This window comes from Melozone crissalis, unplaced genomic scaffold (genome assembly GCF_028551555.1).
Source record: "Melozone crissalis strain CALT ecotype California unplaced genomic scaffold, PUWL_Pcris_2 ptg000023l_1, whole genome shotgun sequence".
Classification (NCBI taxonomy): domain Eukaryota; kingdom Metazoa; phylum Chordata; class Aves; order Passeriformes; family Passerellidae; genus Melozone; species Melozone crissalis.
In genome coordinates this window covers 8,987,537-9,002,326 of record NW_026535801.1, presented here as the reverse complement: position 1 = coordinate 9,002,326, position 14,790 = coordinate 8,987,537, and the positions used below count along the sequence as shown (strand labels likewise).

Below are 14,790 nucleotides of genomic sequence, written 5' to 3'. Positions count from 1 at the left end.
ATTTGAAAAATATCCTGGAGCTGATGAAGTTCAGGTCAATCTGGAGCTGAAGAAGACCTTGGAAGGCCCTGGAGACTGCCCAAGATGAATGCTGGTGATGCCCTGAATGGTGGGAGAGGCAGCAGCAAGAGCACACAGCTCTCATAGGAACTGATCCAAAACATCTCAGTCCTTTGTGCTCTTCTTGGATCTCCAGGGACCCTTCTCAAGCAGAAATGCTCTCCCTTGGTTTGTTTTAGTTTTTTTGCTTATCTTCACAGTTTATGGCTCATGTAAACTTCTCACTGTGGGTAAAATCAAGGTCCTCCTTTTTTAACAGTGACCAGCACACACAATTCAGAGAAGTTTCCTGTAATGATTTAAAGAAACTTCTGCCTGGTTGTAGAGTCTGTCGCTGTTTATGCTGATGTATCTTGTATATTTCTTCCAACTCCACAGCAATTATTCTAACATATAATGTATGATATTCCCATAACTATATTCAAAGTATCTTTTTCCCAGATTTGAATCCATCTCCTTATTCTTCTGTATACACTCAGCAATCCACGGCCATGAACTGCCTAGAACTCCTCAGTACCTCTCCAGAAGCAGCTTTCCCAGATCTCCAATCATGCTCATAACTATTTGTCTTTTATAAATTTGAATAATTTTTCATACTTCCCCGTGCCCCACATGGAACCAGGACTAAAAAACCACATCAAGTAGAAGTAGCCATTCAGAACTGCTTCTCACCCCATTTCTCCTGCTTAACATTTTGTTTCAATGTCTGTCCACAACTACAGAAAGAAGAAATTGAGTTAGGTGAATGATTAAAAACACTCTCTCTAGTGATGTTTTTCAAACTGATCTCATTTGCAACTACATTGCTCATTTGTGCACCTCAACTTGCTTTCTCTCACCACAGTCAAGCTTTCTAATTTAAAGAAATGCTTTTAAACTTCCATGTGTACGACTTCAATTTCCAGCTCTCTGCACACCTTGACTAATCAGTTACCTTTTTAAGTAAACAGTTTGAGGAAATAACATCAGGAAAACCTCCATATCAGCTTTCTAACATAAGCCATTAGTGTCCTGAAGAGGTGATCCCTCCAAGCAGCAGGATCCCAGTGTCTGATGGAAACTGTCCCTGAGTGACCCCAGCAGCCTGGACTGCTGCAGCTTTGAAGCATTTACTGGGAATTACTGCTACCAATGTGTTCTTCTCTCAGTTTTACTCCAAAGCATTTGGTACTGGCCTGTGAACTTCTTTTAGGGACAGCACCATGCCATCCTTGAGAGAGGTGTGAGACCCCTCCAGAGAAGGCCACCAAGATGTTCCAAGGTTGGAGCCCCTCTGCTCTGGAGCCAGGCTGGGAGAGCTGGGGTGTTCACCTGGAGGAGAGAAGGCTCTGGGGGACCTTAAGAGGCCCTTCCAGTGCATAAAGGGGCTCCAGGAGAGCTGGAGAGGGACTTGAGGCAAGGGCCTGGAGTGAAGGAGATGGGGGAATGGCTTCCCATTGACAAAGGGCAGCTTTAGATGGGATACTGGGAAGAAATTCTTCCCTGTGAGGGTGGTGAGGCCATGGCACTGAGAGGCTGTGGCTGCCCCATCCCTGGAAGAGTTCAAGGGCAGGTTGGACAGAGCTTGGAGCATCCTGGGACAGTGGAAGGTGTCTGTGCCCATGGCAGGCAGTGGGAATAAGATAATCTTTAAGGTTTCTTACAACCCAAACTATTTTGTTATTCCTTGATTTTTTTTGATCAGTTCACAAAGCAGAGCTAACCATAAAAATATTTCCTTTGTTTTGGAGAGGCAAACCCCTCTAATGCAAGTGTGACAATCTGTTCAACACCAGCACACCCACTGCCAAGGTGCATTAAATGCACAACTGCTGAGTTTCTCACTGGGACATTTCTACCCACTCCGAGGCACACACTGAGTGTGTTCCTGGGTTTAACTCACTTTTCCAGCACAGAGATGTTCCTGACTGCAGGGAACCTTCCCTCATCCCTGAGAGCAAGCAGACAAGCCTGAACTCAACCACAGCACCAGCACCTCAATAACCCCTGTACAGACCATAAGATTATTCTCACATCCATTTCACAACAATCAATTTTTGATTACAGCAACCCTTCTGTACCATTTGATACTTTGCACCTTTGTTTGTGCATTTAACTCTCTTTGGGGCACCTGCAGCTCTGCTGGGGTCACAGACAGACATCCAGCCACACCCACCACCATCACCATCTCAGGGAACATCTCAACTCCATTCTTCTCACCACAAATGAGCTACAGGCAGGTTTGGACCTGCCACCCAACAGTCAATTCCATCTTCACTGGCAAAACCACACTGTACTTTTATTTCCCCTAAGCACTTGGTATTTGGTTTTCTCCTCCCCTCACATATTTCTACCTTTCATTTTTTCCAACCTCATCAATATTTTATTTTTTCCACTGGTTGTATCAAAACCTATCCTCATTTGCATCATTCCTGCACTCCTCAGTTTTTGTGATTTCACTCACTTCAGGATTATCTCTGAACCTAACATTTTTTTTTACACAGTAAACAATGTCTAAAGTAATTAAACAACTCACAGACTTCCAAAAGAAGATAAACCAAGCAGGACCTAAAAACAGCACAAATGCCTAAATCATTAAATACATACCAGACCAAAATCACTAATATGCAAAAGACCTAATGTAATTCACTAACAGCTAATTATAATTCAAAGCAAAGCAACACAGTGAAGTGCTTGATGACATCCTGATGACAAGCTGATCAAAAGCCCCTGAAAAAAAAAATTACTTGAAATAGGGTCTAAGTGAGGCAGCACCTATGTACCATCTTTTTCCCAGCTCAGCTTGGGTTTTTCACACTTTCCTCTTCCAGTTTCAGTTTTCACCATTTTACTGATGCAAGAACTAAAAACACATGAATTACTAGCAGTGAAATTTTTTTGGTGTCTGGGGTCAAATCTACTTTTAATAGCAGAGAACACAGTCTAAAATCACTGAATCTACTGCAGAAATTGTAACTACCCAAAGCAGCGTGATCCTGGATTTGAAAATGAAGAAGATATTTATCAGTAACACATAATTGTGCAACATTAAAATGAAACCATATAGGAAGTTGTAAAACATGCATAATGTCCATATATTTTGCAAAAACCACATACTCAAAATAGTCACATTTACTTATACTCTTTGACCCCACATTATCAAAGTAGAAGACTATGTTAGAATTTTAATGAAATCTAGAACAGTGGTTTTGAGATAAAAAAGGTCAAAGCCCTGAAATTCTCGTAATAAACAGAAAGTTGCAAAAGAATTCACAGACAAATATTTTAAATAAGATGGGCATATGGTATCATTAAAAAGAACCAAGAGATGCAGTAGAAAGCAGTCAAACAATTATTAGTGTAGTTAGACTGGGAAGAAACAAAGACAAGAAAAGAGGAAGAATTTTTCAGCATTTAAAAACCTCAAAATTACTCCATTCTAGTGACTTCAAATTTCTGATTTGTGTCTGGTATGTTGGATACTTGCCCTCAAATAGTTCATTAACTATTTGAATTAAATTATTTCTTGGCTATATTTACTTGCCTAAGTAACTTCCATATGCATATTAATTCATTTGCCTAGAGCACAACCCTTCAGAGGAGAGCCATTTAAGCACACATCCTGGATACATGCACACGGAAATCAGTGGCAGTTGCAACAGCCTCACTAAATCTGACCTTGACTCACAACAATTTGTGTTTGCAGGAGAGAATGATTTTCTTCTCTGCTAAAAACTATTGTACCAAATAATAACTTCACTTAAAGCAGTGATTCTCACTTGAAACCCATCTAAGTCTTGCAGCCTGAGACGAGCAAGATGTGATTCAATCTCTCCTCAGCACAAACTGTAATTCAAGCTGGCACTGGTGCTCTCTTACACAACAGAATCAAGGCTGAAAACATCAGAAACAAAGCCTCTGCTCTGTGCAAGAGAACACAAATTGTCAGAAGCTGTAATTGTATAAATCACATAATGCAGATATACATACATATATATAGACACACATATCTACAGAAGCAGAAATGCTGTTCAAACTGATTCAATACACAATCTGACTTCTCTTGGTCGTTAGCCAAAGCTATCACAACACAACACAAACACCCAAAGGGTTTCTCACCTGTGGCAAGTGTAACTGGAGCCCCTCGCTGGGAATGGGCTGCCGAGATGGAGTCTGGTCCAGCTGCATGTTGAACAGGGAAGCCAGGGCTGACTGAGCAGCCCGAGCTTTCGCCAGCTTTTTGTTCCTTCCCGACCCTTCGAAAGTCTGTCCGTCCACGGCCACGGCCATGACAAAGTTCTTGGCGTGGCTCTCTCCGCTCTCCGACAGGAACTCGTACTTGAGCCCGGGGCGCAGCTCGTTGAGGATCATGACGGGGTTCTTGCCGCTGGCCGTGGGGTAGGGGGAGGCAGGGGGCAGGGGGGACTGGGACAGGCCGCTGGCCACGGCGCACGACGGCAGCCCGTAGTCGCCGGCCGAGCCGAAGGAGCCGTCCCCGTTGGAGCCCAGGTAGAAGGGAGCGTCGGAAGGGACGGGCGTCTCGAAGCCGTTGAAGAGGGTGTCGGGGAAATCGGCCTGGTCGGACGTGAAGTCCGTGTTGACCGACAGAGTCCTGCCCATGGCCAGGTGGGCCTCCGAGGCGTTGGGGAACTGCACGAAGGAGCGCAGCGCCTTTTCGGCGGCGTGGAGCTTGGCTTTCTTTTTTGTCGGGCCAGACCCCTCGAACACCTGCCCGTTGACTTCCACCGCCATCACAAACATGGGGGCGTGCACCGGCCCCGTCTGCGAGAGCAGTTTGTATTGTAAACCGGGTTTGATCTCGTTAAGCTGCATCAGGGCGTTCTTTGGCAGAACGGGGCCGGGCGTTTTCTTCCTCTTCTTGGGGCGGAATTTGGAGTGGCCATTGTTGCCCTCCTCCAGAGGCCTCTTCCTGCTGCTGCTGCCGCCGCCGTTGGAGAGCGGGGTCCCCTCGCCAAGGCCCTGCCCGGCGCTGTCCTTGGGGGGAACGTTGTCCACATTGCGGTTTTCTTTAATGTCGGTGCTGCTCGAACCTGCGGTGCCCAGAAAGAGTAACTTACAATGCCTTCGGTGCAGGATCTTGTAAATGCAAAATTTATAGATTCCTTTATCTCTCTTTGTAACTGGTTAAGTGATGTGTGCTCGCAGGTTAAATACTTTTGGCAATGCAACTGGAGATGATGATAATGTAACACAACCTCTCAATAATTCAAGAAATAACACACTCAGTCTTCAAACCACACACCTGATACAACTGCACAGCAAAAAATCACTACAACTTTTTTTTCATTTTAATTATGCTACAACAAAACTTTTACTTCTAAGTTATATTTAGCCTCCAAAATACTTTAAATCAACAATATAAGCGATAGCAACATGTGCTCACAAAACAAACAACTACCACTAGCAAAGTAAAAATGGATGCCTAAGACCACAACTCTGAGCCAGATATTTAATTCTATTCCATCATCAGTTTAGTCATGTCATTTTTTCCCCCACAGTAATTTTAGTTGCTTAAACTGAAAAACTACATAAATAAAACCTTTGTTCAGAGCAATGAAAAATTAGGCAGCTCTTTCGTAGGTACCATGACTGAAGAGTGTTTGAATGCTTTTATTTCTCTTTAGCTATTCCATACTTTTCAAATTCAGTGAGTTTTTTATGTCTTTTCTAAACATTGATTTCATCTCATCTCATCCCAATTTTCTCAGGAACTACAGCTGCCCACTGTGCCAGCAGGACCACAAAACCATATATTTCCACACAGCCTTCTATTTAAACAATCTCTAATTCATCATTTACAAGCATAATTCCTTGTCAAGGAAACTGCTGTCATGGAGTTACAAACCCAAAAATCACTAGAGATCCTCTCTAAGGCCATGTAGAATAGAAGTGTGACAAAAGCTGCACACTCATTGTGAGAATATTTTAATGGGAGTACAGGGAAGACAATATAATAATAATGTAATGATTTGTTTTCAAAAAATATAAGCTGGGGTAATATGTCAGAGATATATATAAGGAATTGAATTTGCTCTAAGTTCAAAGACCTCATCTTCACCCTGATAAAGAAACTAAGGAAATTAACTATTGGTGTTTTCTACTGGCATTTGTGAATGAAAAGGCAAATGTAATAGACCAATTATTTTTAATTCTCCTGTTCCAAAACTTCAATATATCTGTATTATAACTACATTGACTCAAGGTGGTAAATGGTCATTGAAATTAGAGCAAACCAGGTGGAAGCTCTCTCTCAGTGATAAATTCCAGTCATGCTTTCAGGCTTCCCTAAAAATCCCCTACCATGCACACATCACTTCACCCAAGTTACAAAGCTGATGGAATGGTTACTAAATTTTCATTTATAACATCCTCCAGCAAAAGCTCGATAGGTTACTCCTTTCGGTGCTCAAAGAGAAAAAAAGGAAGGGGAAAAAAAAAAGATGAAAAGAAAAAGCCAAAACAGGAACACATTTTGTTAAATCACAGCAGCACAACAAAGAATTGTACAGTACTGATTATGCAATTAAGTCAATTAAATTCTGTCAAGAATCAAAATTCTGAAGCATTTCTTTGCTAGAAATCTTGTACATTTAATCTAGTATCTCTTGTTCAGCAATATACATATTGCCTAGAGAATGAAGGCTATAAGGCCACAACTTTCACTACACAGTGCTCATGCATATACTCTTTATAAAAATAGGTATTTATGGTAGAGGAGTCTAAGGACAAGAGAAGAAATTTTTAAATCTTTCCTTACAGTGGGTTTCTAATTTAAAACACTGCCCTTACTGGTGGCACCACATCTTTGTTATCAACCACCAAGACTTTCAGGGTAAACAGAAATACAGAAATCACTGACTTAACACTAATTAATGGTCTCTGGTTTCACTTCTTTTCGTATGAAAACCACTACCAGTGCCTGTGGAGGAAAATAGGAGTTGAACAGACTTCAGCTGAACATTAAAAGCTTTTCCATGTAAGCATGTCAGCTGGAGGAACTCCATCAAGCAGGGGAAACAATCTCCTGACAGAGAGGAGGGACTTGGAGGGAGCAGGAAATAAACTTGCAGGCTTACCTGGAATTATTAAGAGAGAAGGGAAGAAAACTACTCCTTGCCTGAGAGCTACTAGGCTTTGTTAGCTTTGGAGAACCTGCAGGGTGGAAGAAACTTGGAGAGGAAGAACACAGGGAGCTGATCCTGAGTCAAACCAAGAGACCAGGAAAGGAGGTAACTGTGGAGCTGATCCAAATCCAAATTTGTGATGGAAAGTGAAAGACTTTCTGTGCAAACCAAAAGGACCTGTGCTTGTTTCAACCCACAGAGCTGCAACACTGCAAGGAAAGGTCCCTCCCTCTCTCAAGGGTGAAGGTGTGCTTTTGGTCCTTTTGGTCAACCTGCCCAGCCCAGGTTGGGGCTAATTACCTGAGGGCTTGGGAAGATTAGTCAAAATATAACCTGTTGAATCAGAGAGGTCACCTCCCATCTTGGAGTTACATGGAGTAACTCCTCCAACTCATCTCCCTGGATGCCTTTTCCAGGCATGCCACCCTTCCAGGGAAGTCAGGAATGGCCCTCCTGGCTCTTCCTCACCTTGCCCAGTTCCCCACAGGTGACAGGGCCACCAACAGACCCCAGGAGAGGGCATCACACCAGTATAAGGACACATAAGTGACCCTGCCCAGAGCAGCTTCACAGCTCTGGCCTCTCCCAGAGATCATGGCAGGGAGCCACATGAGCTTTTTTCCCCCCAAAAAAGTCTTCTAATGGCTTTGAAAGACCCCATAAACCTGTGGTATCCACCATGTCCTGAGCAAGGTGCTTCACCACTTCATCACAAATGAAAACATCTCCCATTTCTCTCTTTGATCCTCCACCTGCTAGTCTGACTGCATCTACTGGGGTTTATTTGCTATTTTTTAAAGTCTGATGTTCTAATATTAAACACCCCATGTTGTGCATGATTTTACAGAAATCTCTAATATTTCCATTCTTTAAATTTAATTCTTCAAGGAATGAATGCTTTAGAGAGCCCTTTGAAGTCCATCACATCTCCTGTGTATTTAAGGCTTTAAAGCAGCATTAGTACATACATAAACACTTAATGACTGAGATCCTGTTTTCTTAAACATTTATACAACCCATGATTTTAAAACTGGATATTTTTCATGAGATTGGTATATTTTCTAGTCATTAAAAATAACTGGCAGCTTCAACTAGGTATCTGACTTACATCTGTGGAGGCCACCTCTGTAAAAATCATAGCTGACACCAACAATTTCAGCAGAAGGACAGTCCTGCCCTTCAGATTTCACTTACAAACTCAAGGACATTTGAAGCAGGAAAAAGGCATGGGGAATTTTTCATGCCAGTAAAGAAATAAATCTTCTGTGGTGATGCTCTGGTTTATTTTTGGGTTTATTCCCTGTAATTAAAAGGTGTCTGCCATTAAGATGCTTTATCCATTTGGGATCTTCCATTCCAGCTTGCTGAGAGGCAACACTCCCTCTGCTCTGCCTGATCTGGAACACAATTAATTAAACTTAACTCTTAGCTGAACCAAAAGATGATTCTAGCTACCTCTTACATTGCTGTTCTCATTTAGTGGCCTGGGGAAATTCTAAATAAGCCATTTTTTCCATTCAAAAACAAGAAGCAAAACACACATGCTCTCTTCAGAGCACCCTTTAAAAAAAGGAGCAAATACATCAAAGATAAAGGTCAGGAGAGTCACATGCTTGTGTTTAAGTGTCCAGAGTGCTGCAGACACACCAGCCATGCAAAGCAACAAAACCAAATAAAAACATTCTAAATAACCATCTCTTTCCCCAAATATCTTGTAGCGTCTCTATGACCAAAGGTTAAAGAAGGAAAACAGTAAAAATTGAAGTCTGAAACACTGTTTTCTCAGGGATATTAATTTATTAACGTAAGACATCATCACTGTCTTATATTTCATCTGAACCCAAAAAAAAAATCATGTTAATTCTGGTTCTGCAGAAGAATTCTTGTTATGCAATCACAGGCTACAAAGAGTGCATAGCCCACCTTCCTTTCCTTCAAGAACCTTTCCCCAAAAGCAGTTACATAAAATAATAAAAAATTAAATAGGCAATTTCTAACATGCCACTTCAAAATTTTAAGAGATATAAAAGTAAAGAGATATAAAAAGTTAAAAAATATATCTCTGCAAAAATCAAAGCAAAGAACTTAAGAATTTAAACTTTGATTTCTGACCTCTCCAAATCAGATGATTTAACATTTCCAATTCATGATGTTTGTGTGGGCACACAAATGAAGGTCATCTTGCACTTGATATAAACTGGGCTCAGCCAAGGTTCTGACATCTCAAAACTGAAGTCATACAAATGCATTCCCTAAACAGTTCCATGGAGCCAAGCTCCTGACAAAATAACAAATTCCTTGAATGGCTTCCCATACTGATGCACTAACACACAAAAAAACCAGAAGCAGACAAAAAAATTAGTGTTTTTCTTAATGACACAGAATTAAAGAATGCCCCTATAAAGAGATTATATTTCTCCAGCTCAAGAAGGCACCTTCTATTCATGCTCAGCTACACCATTATAGAGGAAAGGGATGTTTTATCAAAAAAAATGATGAAAATTTTCCAATTACACTTTCTGAAGGCCTCTATAGGGAAGGCACCTTTAGAAGCAGTTAAAATATCCATGTGAAGTAATTTCTTATCAGGGAAAAGAAAATTACACCAAGCATATTGCAGTTGAGTTCACTGTTTCAGTAAAGAAAAAAGATTCATTCTATTTCAGGTAATATTTTTCCCTTTGGTTTTGGGTTTTTTTGGGGGGAGGATGTTTGTTTTAGGTTTGATTGGTTTATTTTAACATAATGATCTAACTTTCTCATCTCCTTATAAAATTCCTCTAACTTCTCCAGACTGAACTACAATTCTTCTGCTCCAAAGCCAGTGCTGGGCTTTGTCACCTTTGCCAGATGCACTCTTTAGCCACTGCCACTTGGGGGAAAAAGAAGCACATTTGTTATAACATAATGTACAATTATTTACAGTCAGGCACAGCATAGAAGCAACAGAACAATTCTGTGAGTCACAGGAAAAACAGACAGCTGAAAAGCAAATAACAGTAAAAATATTTCAGAACAGTTCAAGAAGAATACTTTTCTCATAAGTTATTGGATCTTAATTATACCCCAGAGTTAGCAGTCTCACACACTTGGCTGCATCAAGTACACACCAAGATGATCACTTTGACTATTTTTGTGTTTTAAAATCACTTCAATAATTCAGTAGCTCAGGGTTGGGACCATCACCATCTAAAGAGAATCATCAGCCCATGTGAGACCTGCATAGAGCTTTTCCAGCTCCATCTCGCTTTTTCCTTTCTCCTTTTCTGCTCTCCCTTCTTTATATTGTACTCTTCAACTCCATCTCCTTCACCTCACCTCTCACTCCCTACTGGTACTTTACCCTTGGCATGAGCACTACTGATATTATCCCTCCCTCCTTCACTGCTGGTTCAAGGCAGGAAAATATTTTGATTAGTCACCTGCTGTAGGAAAAAATACAAGGTATAAAGTATAATACAGAAGGTATAACTATATGAGCACATTAAAAACACTGTTAATGCAAAAGCTCTAATTCACTCTTCTTCACTGAATTTTAAAGTATCTTCATTTCTGCACCTGAGGTTTCCTTGCAATTGCCCCTGTGCTTGAGAGAAAAAAATGACTTTAAGAAATTATTAGAGAGTTTATTACTGTGTAAAATAAACACATCTTACTCATGTTTTCTTCATCATCTACATCCATTGTGAAATATCTTTGCTGGTTTCTTGGCTGGCGGAGACGGCTTCTATCTGCAAAACAGGGAGGGGGATATTTAGGCTTTAAGGTACCAACTTACTAGGTTTAAAACTTATTGTTAATAAGTTTAAAACATCCTTTAAAATCAACAGCCCAGGCCCTGGCTTAGCATTGGGCTGTTTGGGTAAATCCTGACCAAAATGGGATTTACCCAGCTGATCCCTCCTAAAACTGCAATGTTCATCAGTGACTGAAATAAGCAGCCCCAATCTGCCAAAGGCCAGAGTGGGATGATGAAGACCACAATGAGATCTCCCCACAGTCTCCTCCAGGCTGAACAAGTCAAGTGCTCTCAGCTGCTCCTCCTATGGCTTCCCCTCCAGACTCTTCACTTTGTTCACAGAGCCCTCTGGACAATCTCTAACAGCTTCATGTCTTTTTTACAATGTAGTGCTCAAACCTGTCCCCGGGACTCAAGGTGAGGCCATGCCAGCCCAGAGCAAAGTGGGACCATCTCCTCTCTTGCCTAGCTGGGGATGCTGTGCCTGATGTCCCTCCTGGCTGCCAGGGAACTGCTGACTCCTGCTCAACTTGCCATCAAACAGGACCCCACAGGTCCCTTTCCACAGCACTGCTCTCCAGCCTCTCATTCCTCTCATGGCCTGGTCTATACACACTCAGAATCCAGCACTTGCCCTTGCTATTAAACTTCCTATGACTGGGGACTGTCCACCCCTAAAAATCATTAAGGTGTCTCTATAGGGCCCCTCTGCCCTCGAGGCAGATAACAGCTCCTTCCAATTTAGTACTGGCAGCAAACTTATTTAGCATTCCTTTGATTCCTGCCTCCAGGCTGTTTATGAAGATGTTGAAGAGCACAGGGACAAGGATAGAGCCATGTGAAACCCCACTGAGACTGAACACACACCTGATGTCACCCCACCTACTTATAACCCCTGAGACAGTTTGCATTACACAACATCAGCACACTCCACTGTAACAAGAGGAAATTAGCTGACTGTAATCAACAGGACTTGTAAATAATTATCACCTCAATTAGCACATCACACCAGCTCCAGTTACTCCTGCAGCACCACTCTGTACTCAAGGATTAAGGACTTGACAAATTGCTGGTTTAACTTCTACCAAGGAGATCAGTGAGCTCTCTGAGCCAAGATAGAAGTGAAAAAAGCTGTAGAGCTGCCGCACACTTCCACACCATGCACAAACCCTCCTGAGGAGCTGGGTTATCAGCCTGGGCTCAGCACCTCACCCACAGCCTGAAGGAGAGAAAAGGCAAGCTCCTGCCCGCTAAAAGCAGAGGCAAACAGATACTCTACTTGCATTTTTTTAATCATTTCAGTAACTGTGCTGAAACAGATTCTGAAAGCATCAAGGAAGATAAACAGCCAAAGATAGTTGACAGAAGAGCCCTAAGGCACCTAAGAGATGCAATCCTACAGTGTTACTGCAGCCAAATGACACTAACACTCTGTTTTAAGCTTTAACCACGTGTGTTTAAGAGTTAGACTACTCCTGGCATATAAATAATGATCACTTTTTTTTCTAATCTTTTCTTTATAAAAAAATGCATGAGTCCAGTTAGCAGCACTCACTCCTCCCTCCAGTCCCCACAACTACACCAGCAGATCTCTCTGGTAAAGAACAGCAGAGTCACAGAACCACTAACTTCAAGATCTTCAAGATCAAGTCCACCCTGTAACTGAATATGAGCATGTCCACTGAACCAAAGCATGAAATGCCATGTCTGTTTGTTTCCTGAGCAATTCCAGGGATAGTGATTCCACCACTTCCCAAAGCTAAGCCTCCCTTACTCTAGCACTACAAGACTCAGTGTGTTTCATACAAGTAACTGATTTCCATTACAATTAACTTCTAACAACCACCCACTGCAAATCAAAAATACTTGGAAGAGAATGAATCAGGTATTTAAAGAGTATGAAATGATGTGGATGTCCCAACCCCAGCACTGTTCAAAGCCAGGCTGGATAAGACCTTGAGTAACCTGGTGTAGTTGGAGGTGCCCCTGCCCACAGTTGGTACTGCATGATCTGTAAGGTTCATTCCAATCCTTAACTTTCTACAATTCTGTGAATAATGTGTAAGGGACAATACTGAGCTGGGCAGACAGAATGAACTCAGTACACACATCTATCTTCCAAACTTCCTCCCACTGTAATCCATGGGTTTCTTTTTTTTTCCACCTGGCTCTCAAAGGTAGAGTATTTGATAATAAGAAAAAAGGTTGTTCAAATCCTTCCATATAAAATAGGACCTATGTATGCCCTCAGAAAGACAGGGGAGATGTTTTCACCAAATGGACTCTGAGCCCAGGCTGCTCACTACAAAAAAAGCTTCCTCTCTTGCCAAGGCATGCTTGATTATTCTGCAGTCATTAGTGATTCAGTTATCATTTCACTTTGAAAAAGGAACAGCATTTCTGGCTTCTTTGACCTTACAAACTTTTATTCAAGCAGCAAAACTGCATAAATAAACACATTCCCTGCCTGTAAATAACCCATTTAGTAAAAGACATCCAGGAACATCTCAGGTCCTACAGACAAAAAGACACCTCACGAGGTTGGGTAATGGTCAGAGGCATCTGAGCAAGGACACCTTCCAAAAGGACTTCACTGAAGCTTGGACACCAAGGTAGGTATGATAAACTCCTGAGTTTCATTCCTAAAATCCTGCTATGGGATAAGGGATACAACTACAGTAACACTCTCAGCACTGGAAAAAACTTTTATTTGGGCAAAAAAAATCTAAGAGTAAAGGCAAAAGTTTAATTGCTGTTCAGAGATTACCAAAGCTTTCAAGAACAGCAATAAGGAATCAGTGCCATAAATCCAAAGGGATTTGGGTCAGTGTATTTACAGCAGGTTATGTGTGGAATGGGACTGTGGGAGAAGCCAGCTCCATGGCTACAGGGACTGTTTTCTCCCAGGTATACTGGTAAAGTAAATTGAGGGTTTGACTGCATGTTTGTTTTGTTCATAACACAGAGCAACAAACCTGCACCCAACTCTCCTCTAAATTCACTCACTGAAGCCAGGGGAATCTGCATGGCACACCCTGAAACGTTCTGACTAAAAAAACCTTTCTTTTCCTAGATGCATTAAAAGCCAGCCATGTCAAACAGGAAAACAGTATCTACATGTATGCTAATTTAACTGGAGCCAGGAAAAAGTAAACTATTAATCCTCTCCTGGTTTTAAAGTCTTTCATTCCTGTAGAGTATTTCCAAAGATAGAAAGAACATCAGAAGTACTTAAAAATGCAGCAGCAAACACAACAGAATTTGCCTTTATTTCCACAGGAGACTACTTGAGAGATTTTTAGGTAAATGTTAGCTATAGCAAGTACACAGCACACGAGAACTTAGAGATAACCTGTTTTTCTTCTGTCTGAATATCCTAGGTATTGACTGCATGCAAAAAAGAGTTGTGAAAGACCTTAAGAGTTATCTTGGTTTATTCTCATTACTGAGAAAAAACCTAAATATGTCTTGAAAGAGAAATTGAGCAACTAACAACACTTTACATTCAGCAAATTGCATATATGGAAAAAATCCCATTAACCTGAGAGATGACACAGAACTGTTAGAAAACAGCCTAAGTCAGAAAGTTGCAGTTTTAGCAAGTTCCATATTTGTTCAAAAGTCCTCTCCTTCCAAACTTTGAGTGTCAAGTGAAATAAGACATTGGGAAATGGATTTGCTCAGAGTATTTCCGACAAACTGGATTTCTTATGAATCTAAAGTGCAAACACTGAAGCTGCACTTAGCAAAGAGGTTCAAACTTCACCTGAAAACTACATTTACAACACCACCACCAAGTCTTTTGTTCCAGCATTTAAGTGCAGCAATTAAAGCCCTACCTTTCCTGTCGGACCGCTTCATCCTCCT

The 14,790-nt window shown here is 41.5% G+C and overlaps 1 protein-coding gene across 1 annotated transcript in view; it reads right to left on the bottom strand.

Annotated features, from left to right (window-relative positions):
• The window catches only part of ADARB1 (adenosine deaminase RNA specific B1), a 37,895-nt gene extending 26,983 nt beyond the window's left edge, over positions 1–10,912 (bottom strand). The window contains exons 1-2 of the mRNA XM_054277694.1: positions 10,841–10,912; positions 4,159–5,090 (exon numbers count right to left, since the gene is read on the bottom strand). Of these exons, the coding sequence (XP_054133669.1) occupies positions 4,159–5,090; positions 10,841–10,868 (960 nt within the window). The 5' untranslated portion in view covers positions 10,869–10,912. The remainder of the gene's footprint in view (positions 1–4,158; positions 5,091–10,840) is intronic.
• Between the last annotated feature and the right edge of the window lie 3,878 nt (positions 10,913–14,790).